Below are 22,603 nucleotides of genomic sequence, written 5' to 3' on the forward strand. Positions count from 1 at the left end.
TGTGGCTGTAACTTCAACTTCCCATGAGGTCAGTTTTGTTTTTTAATGAGGGGCTGAGGTGAATATTGAATCAGTGGTGGACAACCTTTTTATTGTTGTCTCAGAGGTAACCTGTTGGGGCTGCATGTTGATTGTGGGTGTGACTGAAGACAGTAGCGGGTAGAAGCAGAACCAAATTGAATGGGCAATCTCTTTTTTTTCTCTTTCTTTCTAACATTCCTTCCTTTACCTCTGTGCCCAACAGGCTGGGGGGCACAGATTGTGCTTGCTAGAGGCCTGAAGAGTGCAAGCTGTTGACCCCATGTGGCCTGACTCTGAGGGCCACAGTTTGGCCGCCCCTGTGCCAAAGCTGCAGAAGAAGATTAAAGAGGCATTTGCTGTGTTTCCACTTACAGATTGGAGCAATCAATGAATGGAGCCAATATTGCTGGCTCTTCAGGCTCTGTAAAAATTAGTTGCCACAGGGTTTTAAGCAATCTTATGTGAAGATAAGATCCACTGAAGTAAGTGAAACTCCTACTTTTAAACAGATGCATGTGGATTGGATCTTAATTCTATATTAAATTTTATTAGTGGTCCAGGCTATATTATGACCTCAGTGGGTATCACAGCCATAAATCTGGAGAAATTTAGGCATGCTTAATTCCTATTGACATAAATGCTGCTTATTTACAGAATTAACTAAATCTCATCATTCTGATATTACTGTTGGCAATTGTGTCTGCTGGTATCAGTAAAAGGCACAAAAAGGGTATATTCCTGAGTTGATAAATAATTGATATAAATAATAATTGATTAAAAGGCTCGGGGTGTCCCAAGTCATTCATCCCTGTAAATGACTGCCTGCCTAAGTCCACATGCGGAGGACTAAGAATCTTTTATGCAGTGCTTTTTTCGGGGGGGGGGGATATAGAGGTACCCATATCCCTAAACATTTTGTGAATCTTTGTACTTTTTCCATTCACTGTATTTATTTTTCCCAATTTGAACTATAAAATGGTGATTTTCTTGCGTCAAAATGAGAGTACCCCTAAACATTTTTAAAGGAAAAAAGCATTGCTTTACGTACTAAAAAGCAAAATCATTCTACAAGTGCGGAAGTAGGCTCAGGGAACCTCAGGTTTGGCAAAAGTATGAAATCGGGGAACAACGGCCCCAAAACAGCTGGATGTGCAGACCCTATTTTCTAGGGACAGCTCCAGATTTACAGGTTTCTGATTTGATCTCAGAATGTCTTGCTTTTCCTTCGGACGTCCCTATTTTCATTGGAGAAATGTTGGAGGATATGAGCGTGCTCAATGATCACAGGGAATGTTTTCTTTTGAAAGGAGGAATGGGGAGCGGGAAAAGTGTAATGGTCTAGTATACAGTACTGGAAGCAGTGGCAGACCTTTGGGTCTCACGGCCCCTCGCACGCCATTGTAGGGCAGAGTCGGGGGGCGCCTTGAGGGCAGCCAAACGGGTCACGCTCCCCCGCGTCGCTGCAGAGGGGTCGCTTTCTTGTGAGGCTCCCTAAATACCTGCGGTGGTCGAAAGGAAAACATCAATTTGATTTTTTTTAAAAAATAAAACGCTAGTTTTGCGTGATCAGTTGTCAGCATACGTCGAGAATAATAACAGCAGCGTACATTTTCCGTCCCCTAGCAACACTCAAGTTAAAAACGTCTACTCCGCAACTCCTTTGGCGACTACAACTCCCAGAAGGCACTGCGCGGTCGAACGACTACCTCATTCTTCCTTTAGTTTTTTTTTTGGCCTGTTCTCGCGATATTTGGGTTTTCTTCCTTCCCCACCCCCACCATCGCCCGGCCTAGGCGGATTCTGCCCATCCCTCTACCTGGCTATGGCCGACCCCAAGTATGCGGACCTGCCCGGCATTGTGAGTGTGCGAGGAAGGGAGCGGGGTGGGGTGGGGGGCGAGAAAGGTTCCGAGGGGCGGAGAAGAGGACGGGTGGGGTGGGGCCGCCTCGCCTCGCTTTGTTTCGTGGGGTTGTTGGAGACGGGGTGGGGTCTACACTGCAGGGAATGAGGGAAGAAACTGCCGGGGCGGGAGGATCCTGGATCCTGAATGGAAGCTTAAATGGGGCTAGGGCTTGATTCAGTGACCCTGACAACATCAAAAAACACGCGATGTAATAAATAATAATAATATTTATATGTATATTTGTATCTTCATTCGAAGATCATCCCAGGGTGGTTCACAGTAGTGTTCCAGAGGATGTGCAGAGTGCCTTTCTGCTCAGCCGCGAGAGGTTGTGACAAATCTCATAGGAAGCTGCCTTAAAAACACACACACACACACACACACACACACACACCCTTCACCCGAGGATCACAGGGCAGTTTACAAAATAAAAACAAACAAATACAGTGCTGAGTCAGGTGGTTGGTCCATCTAGTACAGTAGTGCCTACACTGACTGGCAGTGGCTATCCAGGATTTCAGACAGGGATATGAACAGGCAAAGCAGGTGGAGCCATGGAATGCCTCGCCCAAGTTAGGCATCACCCCTCCAAAAGCACCCCCTATTGGCTTTCCCCACTTCCATTGGGATGTGAATTTCCTTGTGGATTTTATCCACAGCCAAGTAGCTTTCCAAGGTTGGTGGTCTCCACACCATCCTTTGAGGGAAACTTGGGTACATTCATCCCTGCCCCAATCTCTGTAAGCTTGTAACCTGACTGTTAGCGTTTGGGCATCATTTTGCCTTGCAGTGTGATCCACATAGGAGCATCGGCCACATTCAATAAAGGGTTAGTAGATGGTGGACCTGTGATTAATTGCTGAACTGCTTCCTTCTGATGCCTGGACAGTTGTGTTTTTATTCAGTTAGGGATGCTGTACCCTGGGAATTTAGAACATTATTCATGATAGTTTTGTGTTTTGACTTCTGGGGATTTCCAAGCAATTGTTTCTTTCCCCAAACATTCTATGGAGTTTGTGTGGTAGAGCAAGCTCAGCTGTTGAGGATTGAGGTCCCATGTAAAGAGCAACATATCCTATCTATACATGCCCCATCCATTTTCTACCAATTTATATCTGCGGGGAACCTTTTTTAACCTGAGAGCCCCATTTTTTGTGGGGAACATTTCAGGGACTGCATGCCCAGAGGAAAAAGTTGTCAGAGCAGTTGGTATGATGCTTACCTTTGTACAGTAAAGTTATATTCCGGTGACACCCATCAGAGGTTAGGTTTATATGTGCTCACCCTTGGGGTTTAATGTGAGCTAATCAGGTTCCTTGACCCAGGTGGCGCTGTGGGACCCAGGTGGCGCTGTGGTTAAACCACTGAGCCTAGGGCTTGCTGATCAGAAGGTCGGCGGTTCGAATCCCTGTGATGCGGTGAGCTCCCGTTGCTTGGTCCCAGCTCCTGCCAACCTAGCAGTTCGAAAGCACGTCAAAATGCAAGTAGATAAATAGGAACCGCTACAGCGGGAAGGTAAACGGCGTTTCCATGTGCTGCTCTGGTTTGCCAGAAATGGCTTTGTCATGCTGGCCACATGACCTGGAAGCTATACGCCGGCTCCCTCGGCCAATAAGGCGAGATGAGCGCGCAACCCCAGAGTCGGTCACGACTGGACCTAATGGTCAGGGGTCCCTTTACCTTTACCTTTAATCAGGTTCCTTAGTGGTAAGTTCAGCAGTAGTACAGTAAAGTATCCTATAACGAGAACTTTACCAACACTATCATTCTTCCCTACCAAGGAACAAAGCAACAAAGTGTTTAATGTGCTTTAGGACCTTCTCAAAGTTCAGACAGGCTTGACCAGCTTCTCAAATGAGCGGAGTGTTCATCCTAGCATGTTCTCCAGCAATCCTCAAAAGATGTGTCCCCAGTGAAAGGATTCCCTTAAGATAGAAGTTTTGAAATCTATGGTTTTAGGCCATAGATGTTCTTTTAAGTTAAGGGCCAGTAGGCTAGTACCAATGTTTGCGACTTTTGTGGATTTATTTGTAATGCTGTTGTAAAGTTAGTCACAGCTTGATGTGTTTACTCAACCCATTCTAACTAATCCTAACCTGATAGCATCTTGTTTACTTCTGTTCTCCAATTATCTGGATTATGAGAATTTATTCATTCCTGCTTTGAGGGCATATCATTGCTGTAGAACACTTTTGGGTCTGTTCTGACCTTCTGTATCTTTGTCTCTGACCTTACTGGATTATCTTTGTGTTTTCCAGGCCAGGAACGAACCTGATGTTTATGAAACAAGTGATCTCCCAGAAGATGATCAAGCAGAGTTTGATGCGGTAAGATCATGTGACACTTATTCATGTCTTCAGTAGTGTTCTGGTTGTGTTCTGTGGGTGTGCCAAGCCCTCGAACCATCTCCAAATGTTTCTTTTGACCAAAGTGACTACTTAATGCTGCTGTGGTTTTGACTGGGTGAAAGGGTGTATGGGGTGGGTATGTGGTAGAATTTGGTAGCTTAAATCTTTTTTAAAAGGATCTGGGTATCTAAATCATTCTTAAGGTTAAAAAAGGTGGAAAGCATTCAGCAGCTCCCAAAAAATAATGAATTTTGTGAACGTCTGTCCACCCCAGTCACAATAATTCCCCTGTAATCGGATTTTACAAAATATGTCTAAACTATGGATTTCTAAGGAGGACTCGTGCTGCTCCTTAATAACATTCCTTTAAATTGAGATTAGATGTTTAAAGTATTAGTAGAAAAGTTGAATATTTGAAAGCTTTTGAACTTGTTCTTATTTCTGCTTGCCAGGAAAGAGCTGTGTTTGCCTTTGACAAAAGACATGAAATTGGATGCCTTTATCTTCAGAGTGCAAAGCCCTCCTGAAGTAATCTTGAAGGTTTTGGTCAAAAATCCTATGCTGGAGGCATTCATTGATTTTAAATAGCAACTCTTTTATGGGACCCTTGCTGAAATGAATATAGGGTATTAACAACTGTATGCTATGGTGACAGCCCTAGTCCAGGAAAATGGATTTCAGGAGATACAGAAGAATACATTAATTGCTTGAAAGAGAGTAATAGATGAATTGTGCCGCCTTTATTCATACACCAACATCAGTTTGGTATCTGAAATTAGAAACGGCAAACTAACCTTAAATCCTGACAGTCTACTTCTAGACTTTTGTACCCAACAATGTTGCCAGGAGTGAGGTTTGGTTTTGCAAGTGGAACAAGCTAGGCTGTTTTCACATGTATATTTTTTTGGGGGGGGGGGAGATCTGTTTGCATGTTCATGGCTGGAAAATATTTCGGATTTCAGGAGCAAACACCAGATGTTTAGGAACCAGGGCTGAGAAAATAGGTACAAGTATGTCATTCCAAAGAAACAGTGATAGTCATCAACTTGGATGACTTTAAAAGAGGATCTGGAGCAGGCACCCCCAAACTGCAGCCTACAACTCCCATGATTCCTAGCTAACAGGACCAGTGGTTAGGGATGATGGGGATTGTAGTCCAAAACATCTGGAGGGCTGAAGTTTGGGGATGCCTGATCTAGAGTAAATCCCATTGAGCTCAATTGGATATATTTCTGAGTAGACATGTATAGAGTTGTGCTGTGAGTGAACATTAGTTTTCTTGTGATTCGTATATCTCTTGGTGCTTCTACCATTGGTAACAATTCTATTTTAACACCAATCAATCTCTGAGGAAATCTAAAACCTATAATGAAAAAAGTGTTTCCAGCATTTCTTACAGTTAACCAGTGGTAGCATCAGACTGTTGCTGCCAAGCCTATACATTATATCCACCCCCATTTGTGTAGGCTTTAATTTCATTTACAGTATTTGCGGTAATTTTCTGAGAATGTGAGATGGCCAGGTCCTGTATTGGCTGGATAAATAGGTGGGTGCTTCTCTTTGTTTCCTCTCCTGGATCACTCTTTGCTCAGTCCAGATGAGCAGTGAAGAGCACCTATGTTATATTGTGGTCTTTAGTAAGAATTTCTACCAAGATCTGAATCCACCATAGTTTAGCTACAGTTGTGGGCAACTGTGGGCATAAGGATGGGCAAAAATTGTGTTTTATGGGTCAGGCTGTTTGACCCCAGTTTTAAACACAATTGGATAGTTGCTGCTGTAGCTGTACAGAGTGGTTTGTTTGGCTACAGATAATATGAAGCAGCATGAAATTTGGTTGTTCTGAGAAAGCCTGAGGAAAATTAATCTCAGCTTTCATTTTACAAAAGGGGTGTTTTGTGCAGGGGGAGGGGGAAGCTTCTGGATTTCATACCGTAGCTAAGAAGGCAATTTGTGAACAGCGCCCTTTGAAAACTGGTATGTCCTTCCAGCTGTTTTGGGGTAGCGCTGTAGCATCAGATTCACAGTTCTGGGTTTTTCACCAGGGTACAAAGTACAAAGTGGTGTGTGTGTGTGTATGTGTGTGTGTTTGCTGCGGAGAAGGAGTAGGTGGTGTGCAGGTGCTTAACCTTTCACTTGCTGCTTTCACTTGCTGTTTCCTTCTTCAACAGCTTTCCATAGTAAAGAAAATGCTTCCCTCTCCTAAATTGGCATTGAATGATTTGTCACAACAGACTGTATTTGTCACAACTAACTAGCTGGGCTGACTGATCATCATTATTTGGTCTGAACTTGGCAAGGGTCAGTGGCATCTCCATGCTGGTATGTTCCAGGTCTTGTCTTCTAATCCGTTATTTGCAATAGGACAGAATAAAGATTCAAAATCTTGTGTTGGATTACCAATCTTAAAAGAGCATAACAAAAATAAACTTGAGAAAAATGGCGCATAAAAATTACAATTACTTGTAACAATGAAGTGTAGTGAGTTAGAGTGTTGGACTAGAGGTAAGGGACTTGACTCAGCCAGGAAGCTCACTGGGTGACTTTGGACCAGCTTCTCTCTTTTAGGCTAATCCAGGCATCCCCAAACTGTGGCCCTCCAGATGTTTTGGCCTACAACTCCCATGATCCCTAGCTAACAGGACCAGTGGTCGGGGAAGATGGGAATTGTAGTCCAAAACATCTGGAGGGCCAAAGTTTGGGGGTGAGTTTTTTTAATAAAAAAAATCATAGAATCATAGAGCTGGAAGAGACCACAAGGGCCATCCAGTCCAACCCCCTGCCAAGCAGGAAACACCATCAAAGCATTCTTGACATATGGCTGTCAAGCCTCCGCTTAAAGACCTCCAAAGAAGGAGACTCCACCACACTCCTTGGTAGCAAATTCCACTGTCGAACAGCTCTTACTGTCAGGAAGTTCTTCCTAATGTTTAGGAAGAACTTCCTGACAGTAAGAGCTGTTCGACAGTGGAATCTTCTTTCTTGAAGTTTGAATCCATTGCTCCGTGTCCGCTTCTCTGGAGCAGCAGAAAACAATCTTTCTCCCTCCTCTATATGACATGCTTTTATATATTTGAACATGGCTATCATATCACCCCTTAACCTTCTCTTCTCCAGGCTAAACATACCCAGCTCCCTAAGCCGTTCCTCATAAGGCATCATTTCCAGGCCTTTGACTGGAATAAGGCTGTTCTTGTACTCGAAAGCATCTAGAGGGCACCAGAAAGGGAAGGTTGCAGTAGGCAACATTAGACCAGATGAACTTGGGTCATTGTTTTACATTCATCAAGTGAAAAACCTAATGTTCTTCAGATAGTGCTGGTCTACAGCTCCCACCATCACTGGCTATTGGCCATGTTGGCTGGTGCTGATGGATAGCTCCCACCCCTGAAGTCCATCACCTGGTGGGAAAACCACCAGTTTCCCATCACTGATCTAGTCTATCATGCTGTTTGCAGCCATGGCCGGCCATTTGCTTCTAGGACGCTTAAAAATGGGGCATGGAATTGTCGGCCTATGTAGCATATGCATTTTCTGATAATGGAGAGTCTATTTAATTATTATGCCTAACCTCCCTTGGTGCCTGAACCTGGGTGCCTGAACATTTGATACTAGTGGCTATTATGGTGCTGGAGGAGACTCTTGAGAGTCCCATGGACTGCAAGAAGATCAAACCTATCCATCCTGAAGGAAATCAGCCCTGAGTGCTCATTGCAAGGACAGATCGTGAAGCTCCAATACTTTGGCCACCTCATGAGAAGAGAAGACTCCCTGGAAAAGACCCCAATGTTGGGAAAGATGGAAGGCACAAGGAGAAGGGGACGGCAGAGGACGAGATGGTTGGACAGTGTTCTCGAAGCTACCAACATGAGTTTGACCAAACTGCGGGAGGCAGTGGAAGACAGGAGTGCCTGGCGTGCTCTAGTCCATGGAGTCACGAAGAGTCGGACACGACTAAACGACTAAACAACAACAACAACAACCTCCCTTGATAGACTTATCTTTGAAGAATTTACCATTCTCTTACAAGGCATCTTAAGGCCATGGCAGTTACCATTTCTTGTGGTTATGAATTCCATCAGTTAAATTCCACACTGTGTGGGAGCTGTTCAGCAGCAGGGAATTATAACTTCACACACACACACACACACACACACACACCAAGTAATTCCTCTTGTTTTTCTTGGTCCTACTGCAATCCAGTTTCAGTGGGTGTCCCCAAATTCTAGTATTGTGAAAAGGTGGGAGAAAAAATATTTCTTCTATATCAGTCATACTTTTAAGAGCCTATATCATGCCCACCCTTGCAGTTTGTGGAAATGCTTCTCCATGAATGCTGATGTGTAGACACCATGTTTCAGATGTGATGGTGGCTCATATTTGAGTCTTGGATGTGATTTGCCTCCTGCATATCCTACAAAATGTTTGGTTTGTGGCTTTCTGTAGTACCCACCCTCTCTGTCAAGGAGGGATACAGTACTAGTAAATAGATGCTGAACTCCAGCAGTCATGGTTTGTGTTTTAGCATTTTGTCCTATCTCCCTGTGAAAACCAGCCATGCAACCTGGTATTGTTTGCCCTTAAATGCTTTGCTGTGGGCTGCACAGAAGCTGTGTTTCCTTCTAAGCATGCAATACTCCTGAGAGGAATTGCATGAGGTACATTTAATCTCATAGTAACTGGCTCTGGGGAGGGGAGAGGAGGGTGAGGGAAGAGGGTTTGAATAATACATTACTTTGGCAATGCTAGGTGAGGGGACCAGTTGAGGTACCAGTTCCCTTACATAGTCTTGACATAAATCTCCAGCACCTGGGTGCCTGAACATTTGATACTAGTGGCTACCTAATCCATATATATAGCATTTTGAGCCTGCCCTTATGGTTGGAACATCTGGTTTTCTGCATAGGATTCAGAAACCTGGTAATCTTGCACCATATCAAATTAAGATACCATATTTAGCGTGAATAATTAACATAGTTATTTAAGGAAACTTGCACCTTTTTTATCTAGCATCATGTGCTTTGCACTAACTAAAACCACGCTTGATTTTTAAACCCCATATTGGGCTGGTTTATGAAAGTTGTTTCGCCAGGGAAGGGAATGGTGGCAGGTAAAAGGTATAGGTAATTGAGGGGTACAAAGATGTGTGTGGGAAAGCATTATTTATGTGTGTGAAGTAAACACATAAAAGCAGGAAAAATTAGCTCTGCTGCCCTGTCACTGTTCCAATTCCCCTTTGTGAGATGGGAGGGTGACCCATTGGGGCAGGAATAAAACTGCTAGCACATTTGCAAAGCTAAGCAGGTTCCAATGTGGTTTCATATTGGATGGGGACCATGTGTTGAGATTCCTGCATTGCAGGTGATTGGACTAGATGGTCCTTGAGGTCCCTTTTGAATCTACAAGAGGGGAAGCGGTGAGGAACTGGTGGACCTTCAAGAGTTGTTGGACTCCATCTCCCATCATCCCTGACTGTTGGCCATTCTGGCTGAAGCTGATGGGAGTTGGAGTCCAACAATATCTGGAGGGTCACACCAGCTAACATAACAGTATTCAATCCATTGAGTTACCTGGACATTAATGACACAGATGTGATTGGACTCCCATCACCCCTGACTATTGGTCATGCTGGCTGGGACGGATAGGAGTTGAACTTCAAAAACATCTGGAGGGCCATACATTTTCTGAGCCCACTACTTACCTGGAAAACACCACATTGGCTACGTACAGGGCAGGCTCAAAGCTTTGCTTGCTTCATGGTGACTGAACCAGCGCTTGCAGATTGGGTTGCTTGCCGATTGGATTGCAATTGGTGGCATCACAGTTTTTAATCCTGTAATTACCTTCCATGAAAATAAATGACAGGAGCTGTCATTCTCCTCCCCGCTTGAATAGTTCCTAAATGCTCAAAAATAACAGATCTCTGAGCTGGGAAAGGTAGAAGACTTCCGGTCTGTCGCGGCGGAGAGAAGGACGCAGGGACTTCGCGCGCCGAAGTCCCTGGCTTCGCGGAGGGGGGGGGAAGTCCGCAGAGCGAGCGGACTCCCCGTAAAAGCACCGGGTAGACAGTCCCGGTGACTCACGCGCCCAGCGGCTGCTCCGTTTTGCGGATCCCCCGCTGCCCGAGAGCTCAGTAGAGCGATCGAGAGCCGGCGGGGTGGAACCGCGGGAGCCATTTTGGGCTTAATCTTACCTCCGAGAAGTGAAGCTCCGAGTCCTGACCCGGCAAGCGGCGGATTCTTCCGAACAAAGTTAAAGGTTTCCATAAAGTAAGTGGAATTTTGATTACGGACTCTAAATTTAACAATTGGAAAAATAGGAGAGACTTTAAAGTAACGGAAGTCGGTCTCTTCCTAATGGAAAACTGGGAGGCGCTTTAAAAAATCTTAAGCCGAACGACGAAAAGCATTTGGAATTGTGGACCCGAAAGAAAGAAAGACTTTTTCGAACCCTCTCAACTCCCGAGTCCGGCACCCCTTGAGGTACAGCATTAAAAAGGGGGAGAGTGTTTTGACAGCTGTCAAAAGCTGTCAAACTGTCAAAAGACCGGGTGGATTTATTGCACTGTTGTGATCAGTAAAAATTGACTGAAAATGTGTTAGAACTATTTAACATTGGAACTAAGAATGGATTTGTGATTGAATCAAAAGACAAAGGAAAAGAGCAGCCAAAATGGAGTCGATCGTCTAAGGAAGGAATTTTCCAGCACCCTTTGTTCTCCACCTCCTGTTTGTCTGCGGTTAGGAAAAGTATGAAAACAAAGTACTCTCGAGCCTTCCAGGAGGCTGTGCTAAACTATCTACAAACATGGGAGGACATTTACAAGGAACGGCAACATCCCAATTTACCAGCAGATGAGGTTGAAGTCCAAGTCCAGGACTTAGAGGAAAATTTGAATTTGGAGATTGTGGAGATTGAGACTGGTTGCCAGGAGAAACAATTTGATGAAGAGGACTTGGACTATAAAAAATATGCTTGGGATGAAGCAAAGTATGGACTTCAAAAGGAAGAAAAACAAGCAGAGCAAGAAAATGAGAAGCAAAGGAACTTGAGGTTTAATGGACTTGAAGATCCTGGAGGGGTTGGAATGTGGGGTGATGTCAGTGAGGAATGGGAAAGACAGGGGCAGAGGGGGACAAGGGCCTGGAGACGGACATGGGAAAGAATGGGTGTGGGATGAAAATTTTAGTTAAAAGTGTTACTTTTAGTTTTTGAAAGACGGTTTTCGAAATTTTGGCCTGTTAACGGAAATGCTGATCCAATTGGGGGAAAAGACTTAGGGAGAGGAGATGGAGTGTAAAAATGAAAGAAAATAAGCTGGGTTTTCTGGAGGGAGACATAAGAACGGCTTAAGAAAGTATTTAAGTTAATGTAAATTTTTGTAAGTTAAGTTAGGTTTTTAGGCAGAAAGCGGCCTACTCTCCTCTCCTTACTCTGAGTTACTCAGTGGCAGGGAGTGCTTGGAGGGGTGAGGAGGGGATATAATGGAACCTTGGAAATGCTGTGCCCTACAGGTTCCTCTTGTGGCAGGAGGGGACCTGTGGGAGGGCAGCATGGAAAAGGAGGAGGATTGAGTTAATAGTATAAGAAAAGGATTTTAAACTGAAATAGAAAACCCGCCATAAGCTTTTAGATTTTGTTCAGGGAAAACCAGGAGGAAGACTATCGAGGAAGTCACAATTTTAAGGTTAAGATAATAAGAATTGGGGAGTCAAAATTCTCCCCTACTATTGTTATGTGTATGTTTGTTTAAGTATGTTTATGAAAAAGCTGGGGGAAACCAATCCTCAGAGCTCCTCCATTCCTGTCCCTTCAGTGGCAGGGGGGGGAAGAGGGGGGAGGAGGGAGGGGGGAGGTCAAACCCAGCTCACAATGGACCCCCTTTGATTCTCAAAGCGCACGGGTTTCACTGGTGGCAGAGGTGGACCAGTGGGTGGAGGGAAGACGAAGGGACAGTGTTGTATTGTATGTTTGTGTAGTTGTGTAGTTTGTTTAGTTTTGTTTGAAAATTAATAAAAATTATTATAAAAAAAAAGGTAGAAGGCTGCCATTCAGAAAGCAAAAGAGAGAAGCACTGCTCTATTTGCTAGCTGCTTCGGATTTTAAAAGCTGCCATTAAAGATGTCCTGATGAAAAGTTGGGAGCACAGGAGCTCCTCTGATAGGAGCTGGCATAAAGGTTTCGTCCTATAAATGATTCACTCCTAGAAAGTAGGCCAGTGCTTGGGGGAGGTGTGCAGTCTTCCTTCTTTGCAGGCATCACTGCTTGATAACCTGACAGGGAAGGACAGGCTGGTAGAGCATCAGCTTCTTTCCTCTGAGGGTTCTGGGGTGCGGGAAGGAACGGGAGGTTGAGGGAAGAAGAGTTGTCGGCATGAACGCATAACACTTTGTTTTCTCGGAATTAATATGTTTTGTATTGGAAAGCTTTACTATTAATGTCATCAGTGGACATGGCATTTTACAGTATAAACATAGAAGAGATTCCTAGGAATGAAGGAATGAAGTAAGGGGGAGAGAAGGACACGGACAAGAGATTAATATGAAATATGAGAGAAGAGAACCACATAGGTATTTATCATTCAGTGTCAGTCACTGGGCTTTAAAGTTCAAATTCTAAGTTTGATGGTCTTTACAAATTTGTGTAAAAAATTCATTTCATGAGGAAAACGGCAGCCAAGTGGCAAGAAGCAAGAGTCATATGTCCACTTCTGAGGAAATTTTAAAACCTCACAGCATGAATGTCCATTTGTGTGTGTGATTGGTCATATGTCAGATTTCAGATGTGGATGTACTGTGAGGGTATAAGCCATGGGTGTCAAACTCAAGGCCCGGGGGCCAAATCCGGCCCGCCAGACCTCGTCATGTGGCCCGCCGAGCGCCCCAGCCAGCGGGACCCAGCAGCGGGACCTTGCTGCTGAAGCGCCGTGCTGACAAAGCGCCGACAAACAGCTGGGGCCTGGGGTGGTAGAAAGGCGGCGGGAGCAGCGCTGCGTAGAGCGCCCCGAGCCACAGCAGGAGAAGGAAGAGGCAGCTTGCCGGGTCAGCGCCCAGCAGCGCCGCACGGAGAGTCCCGAGCCTCTGCGACGCAGCAGTGCTCTGTAGCATTTTGAATCCTCCTCCTCCTGCCACGGCTCGGTGCCTGGAAACGGCTGCTGCTGCTGCTGCTGAAGCACAGACAAAGCACCCAGCAGCGCCGCGTGGAGGAGGAGGAGGATTCAAAGTGCTACAGAGCACTGCTGCGTCCCAGAGGCTCGGCACTCTCCATACGGTGCTGCCGGGCAACGACCCGACAAGCCGCCTTCTCCTCCTCTTGCCTCACCTCCTCCTCCTCCTGCCGCGGCTCAGCCTCATGAACGTGAGCTCAGCAGCGGCTCAGCCTCACGAACGTGCAACTCTGAGGCTTTACGCACGTCTGCTAAAACGGACACCCGCTGCCTCACGCTGCACGGGAAATGCTTTTTGCCCCTGGGTCCCTTCGCGCTCTTTTCTGGCGCTGAATCAAGGCGGTGACACCCCCTTCCCTTTCTTCCTTCCTCTCTCTCGTTCTTATTCTTTCTTTCCCTCTCCTTCCTTCCTGACTATGTTTCTGCTTTCAGCGCTAGTTATTACTTACATTATTACAAAAAAACAGTAATAATTGAATGCAGTGACAATAATTTATGATAATAAAGAGTGGACACATAGTCCTACAGATACAACCGGCCCTTTGAGGGTGACCAAACTGCTGATGCGGCCCCCGATGAATTTGAGTTTGACACCCCTGGTATAAGCTATTTGAGGCCTATTTTGAAAAGAATAGGTTATGGCAGGAGTAGGCAGGCAGGTGAGATGTTTTGGGACACAGCTCTCATCATCTCTTGCCATGGACTGCTGGGAGTTGCAGTCCAGCAACGTCTGCAGGACATTGTGTTGGCTGCTCCTGAATGGGCATGGCTATATGTATTCTACTTTTGCCCAAGACAAGCTGAATTCTGTAAGCTGTCTAAATAATGCAAATCAACATATCCTATCCAGTGTGCCTCTTGTCCTTAAAGCATCACCCACATACCTTCAGCCTATTTTTTCGCAGTTATAAGGACAAAGAAACAGTCCTCAAAACAAAAACGGAAATTCTCAGGAAGTAGAATTCTGCACACAATTTAAATATTTAATGGTGTAGGATTGCAGAATACATGCAGCCCTGGTTTATGAGTGTGTGGTTCCTGGTCTACGGGGAACCCATGGGCTCGAGTAGAGCTCCATGAAACTGACAGGGTGGGTAGGTGGGTTTCCCATTCAAAATTAGGCCTGCCCTGAAGATGCTGGGAATGAGGTGGTAAAATGGGCTGTACCACTTCAGGTGACAGGTGGAGAATAACGATGCTGCACTTAGATTTAGCAACTCCCAGTTTCCACATACACCTCTGCCCATATTGTACTGTGACACAAAAGTTGGGAGTATACGTTGCTATAGTGAGAGTACCACAAGCACCTCCAAGACATTTGTTTGTTTTTAATGTTGTTTTTGAAGGTTATGTAATCACTAAGGTTTCTGGGGCCTTTGATCCAGCTCTGTTAACCTCTGCTATTAGTTCCACAGGCTTTTTCCTTTGCAGCTGCCATAGAGGATGCCTTATGATTATGGGAATTTGCCTAATAACTGTTTTAACTGTGTTTGTATTGAACTGTTGCACACTTGAACTTATCTGAGTTTTCCTAATGCTCTTCCCCTTCACCCCTCACACCACCTTGCCTGGACACTAGTTTGCACAAGTAAGACCATTAAAAATGCTTCTTCTTATTTTATTTCTCTGCATGCTTCTAGAATTTTTGTGTTTTGCATGTGGGTAACTGCACACTTTTCTATTCTTTAATTACTTCAAAATCCCTGTTTATAATATGGCAGTGGAGAAACAATGATTATTAATCAAGGGTTGTTTTGATATATACATAATATTTGTGTGTGATTCATGGTGCTGTTATCTTTTCACTGGGGCTTTTGCACAGAACAAAGGAAAGCAATAAATTCAGGGTGAAAGGTTTTTTCAAGAAAAAGAAAAGCAGAGAGAGAGAGAGAGAAGAGTAGGGAGCCTCATTTTACTTCAGCCTTCAGGAGAAAAGGGAAAGTACAATAGAAGTTGCATTAATATACTTATTTTTGCACTCTGAAAGGTAAAATGGTCACTTTGGTAGATTATGGGGTAGGGCTGGGTGATATATCAATATATTGTCCAAAACCAGTTTGAAGTGTTTCATAATATTTGAGCGGGCAATATATCACAAGTCACAATGTGTAGAAGGGCTAGGCAATACAGTGGTACCTCTGGTTAAGAACTTAATTCGTTTCGGAGGTCCGTTCTTAACCTGAAACTGTTCTTAACCTGAAGCACCACTTTAGCTAATGGGGCCTCCTGCTGCTGCCGGGCTGCCGGAGCACGATTTCTGTTCTCATCCTGAAGCAAAGTTCTTAACCTGAGGCACTATTTCTGCGTTAGTGGAGTTTGTAACCTGAAGTGTTTGTAACCCGAGGTACCACTGTATCTGGTTTTCAAAATTGCGATAACTCACCAGCTAAACATTGCAATCTACCACAATGTCTGAAATAAGGATGGAGCTATAGAGAGGTAAACTGGACAATGTCCTGGCAACTGCTACTACTTAGGTGTCTAAAACGGATAAATGACAATACTGTATTATCAATCCTCACACACTCAGTTTCATCAACAAGCAAGCCAAAATGCATCCCAACAGGACTTTTGGTTTTGGGCTTGGATACCAAATGGTGGTATTCAGGACAATCCAAAGTCCTGTTGGGATGCATTTTGGCTTGCCTGCTGCTGAAAGTGACCATGAGGTGATTGGTAATATAATCATTTATTGGTTTTAGACCCTTAAGTATAGCAGTTGCAGGACATTGTCATTTTCGCCTCTGTGTAGTTCTTTATTTCAGATATCATGATATATTGATATATTGCAATGTTTGCTGGTGATATATCACGATATTCACCAGTGTTGAAGTGGCACAAATTATAGGAGAACCAGGCAGGTTGATTGGCAGGGGCAGGATGGAGGCATGGCTGAGAATCTGCATTGGAGTGTTGGTTCTTAGTTCTGAAGTATGTCAGATGCATGACACTGAGCTCTTCCCACTCCTTGCCATACAAGCAACAGCCAAGTTCCTTCCACTTCCACATCTGATATTTAGGATCAGGGTTTCCAACTTGGAAGGGATGGTTTGGCTTGAATGCCTGGTCTGTTGCAATTTAAACCCACTGGATCTCGCAAATGTCCCTTCCCTTAAAAACTTGTTCTTGGCAGATCAGTTTAGATATGCAGCAAAATTAGAGTCATGACCCTGGGTGGGTCTGAGGCATGTCACATAGGAAACACCTAAGCCTCAGGACAGTAATTTTTACAGTGGAATGCTATATGAGACTACTGAGAAGTAATCCCTGTTGTGTTCAATGGGACTTATTCGCAGGTTAAGTGAGTATAGTGTTGCAGTCTGGTTGAAATCTGTATCTGTGCACGGAAATCAATTTTATATCAATGGCTTTTTGGTATTCATAAACATTGCCACAAGTATTTCAGAGAAAAGCATTTCAGGTACATCCATAAGTAAGTTTGCGTAGATGCAGATTAACACCCCTATAAGTACAACTCTAGGGTGCTTTCGAAAATGAGAAACTGCTCTGTTTTCAAAACATGGCTTATCAAATGTTTTGGATCATGGTTTTAACTTCTGAAGAGTAGGCATTGCCCAGAGTTTAGACCTGTCCAGCCTTCTCTTCCAATTCTTACAGTGCAATGGCTCCCCTTCACTTCATTTCTCAGCTCTCCATCCTACCTGTGATAGGAACGCATGTGCCATAGACAGTGTGGTAAACCCTGGCTTTAAAATTACATGTGTTTGCCACCATATAATATGCAGATTACATGGCAATAAGAGAAGAAGACCAAATGGATCCAATGCAGATATAATACTGGCTTCATCAAAATTGTGGTTTGCAGGAGCCAGCCATAGGAATTCACCCTCCTCCCTTCTCCAGTGTGGATTCTTCCATACTTGTTGTCAGATTTAATCACGATTTACAATTGCATCTCCAATGATGTCATGCTAACTAGCGTTCCCATCTTACCTGGAGATTGAAACCAAGGTTTGTTTTGGGTTTGCAAGCCGTGGTTAACAGTGGTGCTGATAGAACACTGAAGTTTAGCAGTTAAACCGTGGTTCAAGATGACAAGGGAAGAGAGGGGGGAAATTGTGCTTGAGAGGAGGTTGGGGACAGTTCAGGCTTTCATGAGGCTGGTTCACCAATTGCAAACTATGCATGCTTGGCAGGGAACCATCATTACACTTGTTACATCTGCACCAGATCATAAGTTATAGTTCTTTAAGACTTCTTCAATCTGTTTCTAACATTTTAAGTTTTAAAGATGTTAGCTATTTATATATTATTACATTTTTATCCCACCTTCCCCTAAGGTCTGAAAGTGGCATACATGATTTCCCACCCCCACCCCTTTCCTTATTATCCTTGGTACAACCCTATGAGGTAGGTTAGGCTGAGAGGCAGTGACTAGCCCAAGGTCACCCTGGGAGTTTCATGAGTAGGATCTGTGTGATGGACTCGCTCATTTCAGCTGTGTTAGCTTCACCCCTCACCCCTGCACACACACCCCTGCCAACCCCCCTTATTTGTGTAGCACAGATACATTGCACAGACCTAGGCTAATATCAGAATGGATAATGAGCAAGGAAGTAGAAGAGAAGTGAAGTAGAAAAATAACTGTGTTTTCAGTCTGAGGACTGAGCAGCTTTGGACTCTTAAGCCTGTTGAAAGTGTAACAGCCTGCCCTGAGTATGCAAGATCAAATCTGGAGGGGAGGAAGACCCAAACCTGATTGAAACATTGATTTTTCTGGCAGTCTTTCCCAACCAGCTTGATCTGTAAGCTGCCTTTATAGTGCTCTTGTGTCACTCTGTCAAGTCAGGGCTGGAAAAACCCTAAACACCTGATTTACAAGGGTATCTAACAATTACTTTTTAAATTTTATTTTGATTATGCATTTTTATAACTTAAATATACGTATATCTGACAATTACAATGGTATGTGCTATACATTCCAGCCCTATGCAGGGCTGATTCCTAAATCTTTAATACTGGTGCCTTGAAATTTTGATATCCTTTTTCTTAGTCCTCCTTTTCTATAAGATCACCGCATGTGAAATGCATTGTGGGAGATTAATTTGTGGGCCTGGAGGTGAAAGGGCACAAGGGAGTGGAATGTAGAAGGGAAGTTCTGAAGATGAAAGACGCAGCCCATCCTTTCTTAGAACACTTAACATTTTATTCCTATTTTCTCCTGGGTCCGCCCCCCCCCCACTCCAGCTTTGGGGGTGATTTCAGCAGAAGCAAAAAACTGAGACTGTCAGATGTCTTAATCACCCCATTGTTGCTTTTTTTAGGACTTAAAAAGAAAACTAGGCATGATTCTGCCAAAGTTAAGCATTCCTTCCGCCCCCGCCCCCCCCAAACCCATATTGATTTCAATATGGAAAGTTTAGCATGGGCTTAAAACTGCTGTAATTGAAATCCATGCTTAAACTTGGCAGGTGTCATGTCTGTGAATGTCAGGCTGAGAAAAATGGCTCCTTTCAAGCCTACCTCACAGCCCAGGAAGCAGATACCAGCCTCTTCTTTGTTCCCTCTGCCAGAGATAACTCCTTGCTTGGTCACGTGGCCTCTGTTTAGCTGCCTCTCTGCTTGCCGTAAGTGGCGAAGCCTTGTGCAGACTCTGTAGTGCAGGCATGTCAAACCTGCGGCCCTCCAGATGTTTTGGACTACAATTCCCATCTTCCCCAACCACTGGTCCTGCTAGCTAGGGATCATGGGAGTTGTAGGCCAAAACATCTGGAGGGCCGCAGGTTTGACATGCCTGCTGTAGTGGCACTGAATGCTTTGTTGATGGCTGCCCTGTATTGGAAGGACAGAGCTGGGGCAATGTAGGCCATAATACCTGTGTAGGTGCCCCCTGGGTAGCACAAGGATGCTGTAATCTTGTTATGTGTTTGGGTTAATGATGCCAATAGGTTTTCTACTAAGGAAAAAGACTCTTGGAACCCAGTGAAGCACCTGGTTCATTATCCCTGGACAGAGAGAGGATCATATCCACAGCATACAGTTAATGCACATAGCTTCCCACCAAAGAATCCTGGGAACCATAGTTAAAGGGTGCTGGGAACTGTTCCAGGATTCTGTGTGGGAGGGAAACCATGAATGGTGTGAGTGTGATCAAAGTTAGATGCCCATTAAAATTTGTGAGACCCCTGCGCTTAAGAGTGTGGGCGTCCCACTGATTTCCGTAGGACTTAAATAGACGTATGGAAGAAAGTAGAGAAGGAGAATCCTCACCCCATTCACCTTTGGCATACCAAATAGCACTCTTTTCTGCTGGCTCCTCCTCCAAGGAACATACAGGTGAGAGGTTGCACCGGGCCCCTTCCAAGGAACATACAGGTGAGAGGTTGCACCGGGCCCCTTCCAAGGAACATACAGGTGAGAGGTTGCACCGGGCCCCTTCCAACTTAGCTTGTCTAATGTGGGGGCACTTTTGTGCCTGCCAGCAGCAAGTGCTAGAGGCAGAAGTGGCAACTTTCTGTGGGCCACTTTGTTACCTCAACAAGAGGGGGGGGGGAAGGCGACCAGCAGTTGGGGCAACCATCTAATGGGGAAGAGCACAATAACACTTAGCTGATACACTGCAGCCATGCATACATATGCAAGAGGCTCACATTGCTGTAAAACATGCTTTGATTGCTCTCTCCACATTCTATCTGCATGCTCCCGAGGAGGATCTTTTCCAGTCCCTTGGGTATTCTGGAACAAGCAGTGCTCTTTGAAGTTTTTCATATTTGCTTTCTGGAGAGAATGCAACATGAGGACTCTCTGGTTCCTAAAAAACAAGCTGGCTTCTTCTGCCACCTGCTAGTCATTTCCACCCCACCCTGTCAGTCAGGTACCTAGTGAGACTAACATTAAAAAAATGCAAATTGAATCCTTGGATGGCAATGGGTGCCATCAGGCTTTGGGGCAGAAGTAATGGGTTGCAGATACAGCAGGGCCAGGTCACCACTTCTGAAGGAATACAAATTACCCCTTAAATAGTTCTCCCCCCACCTGCCGCCATCCAGTACCATTAAGTGCAAAGTCTAAAATTACATAGCTGTGTCACTGCTTGTAGAGAGTAGGAAAATGATGCTGGCTTCTGTGGCTAGCTTGCTAAAGTAGGGGGGGACTAGTTTGAAGGACTTGCTTGTTTCTCTTCACTGCCTGTCTGGCACTGAGGCACAAGGATACTTTTGAAATGTTCTCAATAGCCCAGCCTTCAGTGATCAGCTGGGATTTGAACCAGAATTGGAGTATGTTGAGCACTTTGCCAGCAAGGCAAACCAAGAAGTATATCTGAAGAAGTGTGCATGCACACGAAAGCTCATACCAATGACAAACTTAGTTGGTCTCTAAGATGCTACTGGAAGAATTTTTTAAAAAAATTTGTTTCAAGAAGCCTCACTTAGGTTAACCAGAGGCTTGTTTTGCAGCGCTCTCAGAATGTAGTGTATTTGTATTTGTGAAAAACTACATCCTAGGATAGGATAGGGACGTGAGTGGCACTGTGGGTTAAACTACAGAGCCTAGGGCCTGCCGATCAGAAGGTCGGTGGTTCGAATCCCCACGACGGGGTGCCTGCTCCTGCCAACCTAGCAGTTCGAAAGTGCAAGTAGATAAACAGGTACCACTCCGGCTGGAAGGTAAACAGCGTTTCAGTGCGCTGCTATGGTTCGCCAGAAGCGGCTTAGTCATGCTGGCCACATGACCCGGAAGCTGTACGCCGGCTCCCTTGGCCAATAGTGCGAGATGAGCGCCGCAACCCCAGAGTCGGTCACGACTGGACATAATGGTTGAGGGTCCCTTTACCTTTTTACATCCTAGGATATCCTATTATCCCACACTTCTGCTTGTCCCATGCCTAGAAAGCATGGGTCTGAGCAGTTTTCCACTTGTCCCACACTTTCTTGGCACAGATTTGAGTGGTTTTGCCTTTGCGCTGCTGTTTCCCCCTGGAAAGTCTGCTCTTTAGCTCAGAACAAATGAGCAATCTGCAGAAAACCTGGCTTCTGTTTGTTCTAATTCAGTGCTAAACCATGGGTTTCCCTGGGGGGAAGCAGGAGGGCAAATGGAAATGTGAATGAACCCTAAGAAGCAGAGACACAATTTCAGGCAACATGGGTGCATCTTGCAGCTCTAGACCTGTTTAAAGTTCAGTGTGAATTAGCAGTATCACTTCTTCACCAGTTCTTTTCAACCTCAAGCAAGCAGGTAAGAGTGAGAATTACAGCCAGACGCCCCTGAATTACAGCCAGGCGCCCCTGAGCCTTAGATACTTGGCTGCTTAAAAACTGGCACCTCATTTCCCCAAACTAGAGGGATGAAAGGAGACAGTTCTTCTCTTGGATCTTTTCCTCCCAGCTTCTGCTTTCCATAATTGCCTTCAGATGCCCCTCTTTCAAAGTGCTTGATCTGTTGGGGCGCCATCTAAAACTGCAGCAAAAACAACATTTTCCTGTTAATTATTGAAGGCCATCCACCCTCTTGGAAGGAGAGGCATTTAGGAAGGCTCTTGTTCGACTCTCACAGCAGGGTAAGGAGGAGGATACGGCACTTGCTTGGATGCTCTCTGCCAGCACTAACATGCCACTTTCACTGCTCCATCTTATTTTCCCATGCGCTTTGAGCATAGTGGCTTCACCTTAACATCTCGCTGCTGTATTTCTTAACTCAGTAACAACATAGCAGTCTTGCATGGTATATGGGAATGCATAACTTCATTACTTCCCTTCTCAAGAAACCCCCTTTGCTGCGACCTTCCCAAAAGTACCACCAAAGGTACTAGAAGCAATAAAACTGGAGTGGGGGATCAGGCTTGGCAGAGATGGGTTTTCTTGTGCTGCAAATATGTTTGAACTTGTGGTGTGTAGTGCATGTGACAACCTTCTAATACAATTTTTGTCTTTTCTTCCCCTCCTCTCCCCCATCTCTCTCCCCCTCTCCTTCTTAACTCCCCCCTTCCTTTTTCCATCTCTGGTGGAAACACAAGGAGCTGGTAAGGAGCTGCGCCTTCCGTCTGCTTTGGTGTTTGTGCTGATAAACTTCTAGTTGCTAACCTTTTGTCTTTGCCAAATCTTGCCACTCTGGGGGGCTTGAAAAAGCAGTTTTCTTTGTGTTGCAGTAAGCTTCTTCTCATGGCCTTGCAAAGACATTTTGTGGCTTGTGACACAAAATCCAAAT

The 22,603-nt window shown here is 44.8% G+C and overlaps 1 protein-coding gene across 1 annotated transcript in view; it reads left to right on the forward strand.

Annotated features, from left to right (window-relative positions):
* The first annotated feature begins 1,773 nt into the window (after positions 1 to 1,773).
* The window catches only part of DCTN2 (dynactin subunit 2), a 32,469-nt gene continuing 11,639 nt past the window's right edge, over positions 1,774 to 22,603 (forward strand). Inside the window, 4 exon segments of the mRNA XM_060271076.1 lie at positions 1,774 to 1,879; positions 4,183 to 4,283; positions 4,725 to 4,800; positions 19,726 to 19,813. Of these exon segments, the coding sequence (XP_060127059.1) occupies positions 1,844 to 1,879; positions 4,183 to 4,283; positions 4,725 to 4,800; positions 19,726 to 19,813 (301 nt within the window). The 5' untranslated portion in view covers positions 1,774 to 1,843.

Source organism: Zootoca vivipara, chromosome 2 (assembly GCF_963506605.1).
Source record: "Zootoca vivipara chromosome 2, rZooViv1.1, whole genome shotgun sequence".
In the NCBI taxonomy this organism is placed as follows: domain Eukaryota; kingdom Metazoa; phylum Chordata; class Lepidosauria; order Squamata; family Lacertidae; genus Zootoca; species Zootoca vivipara.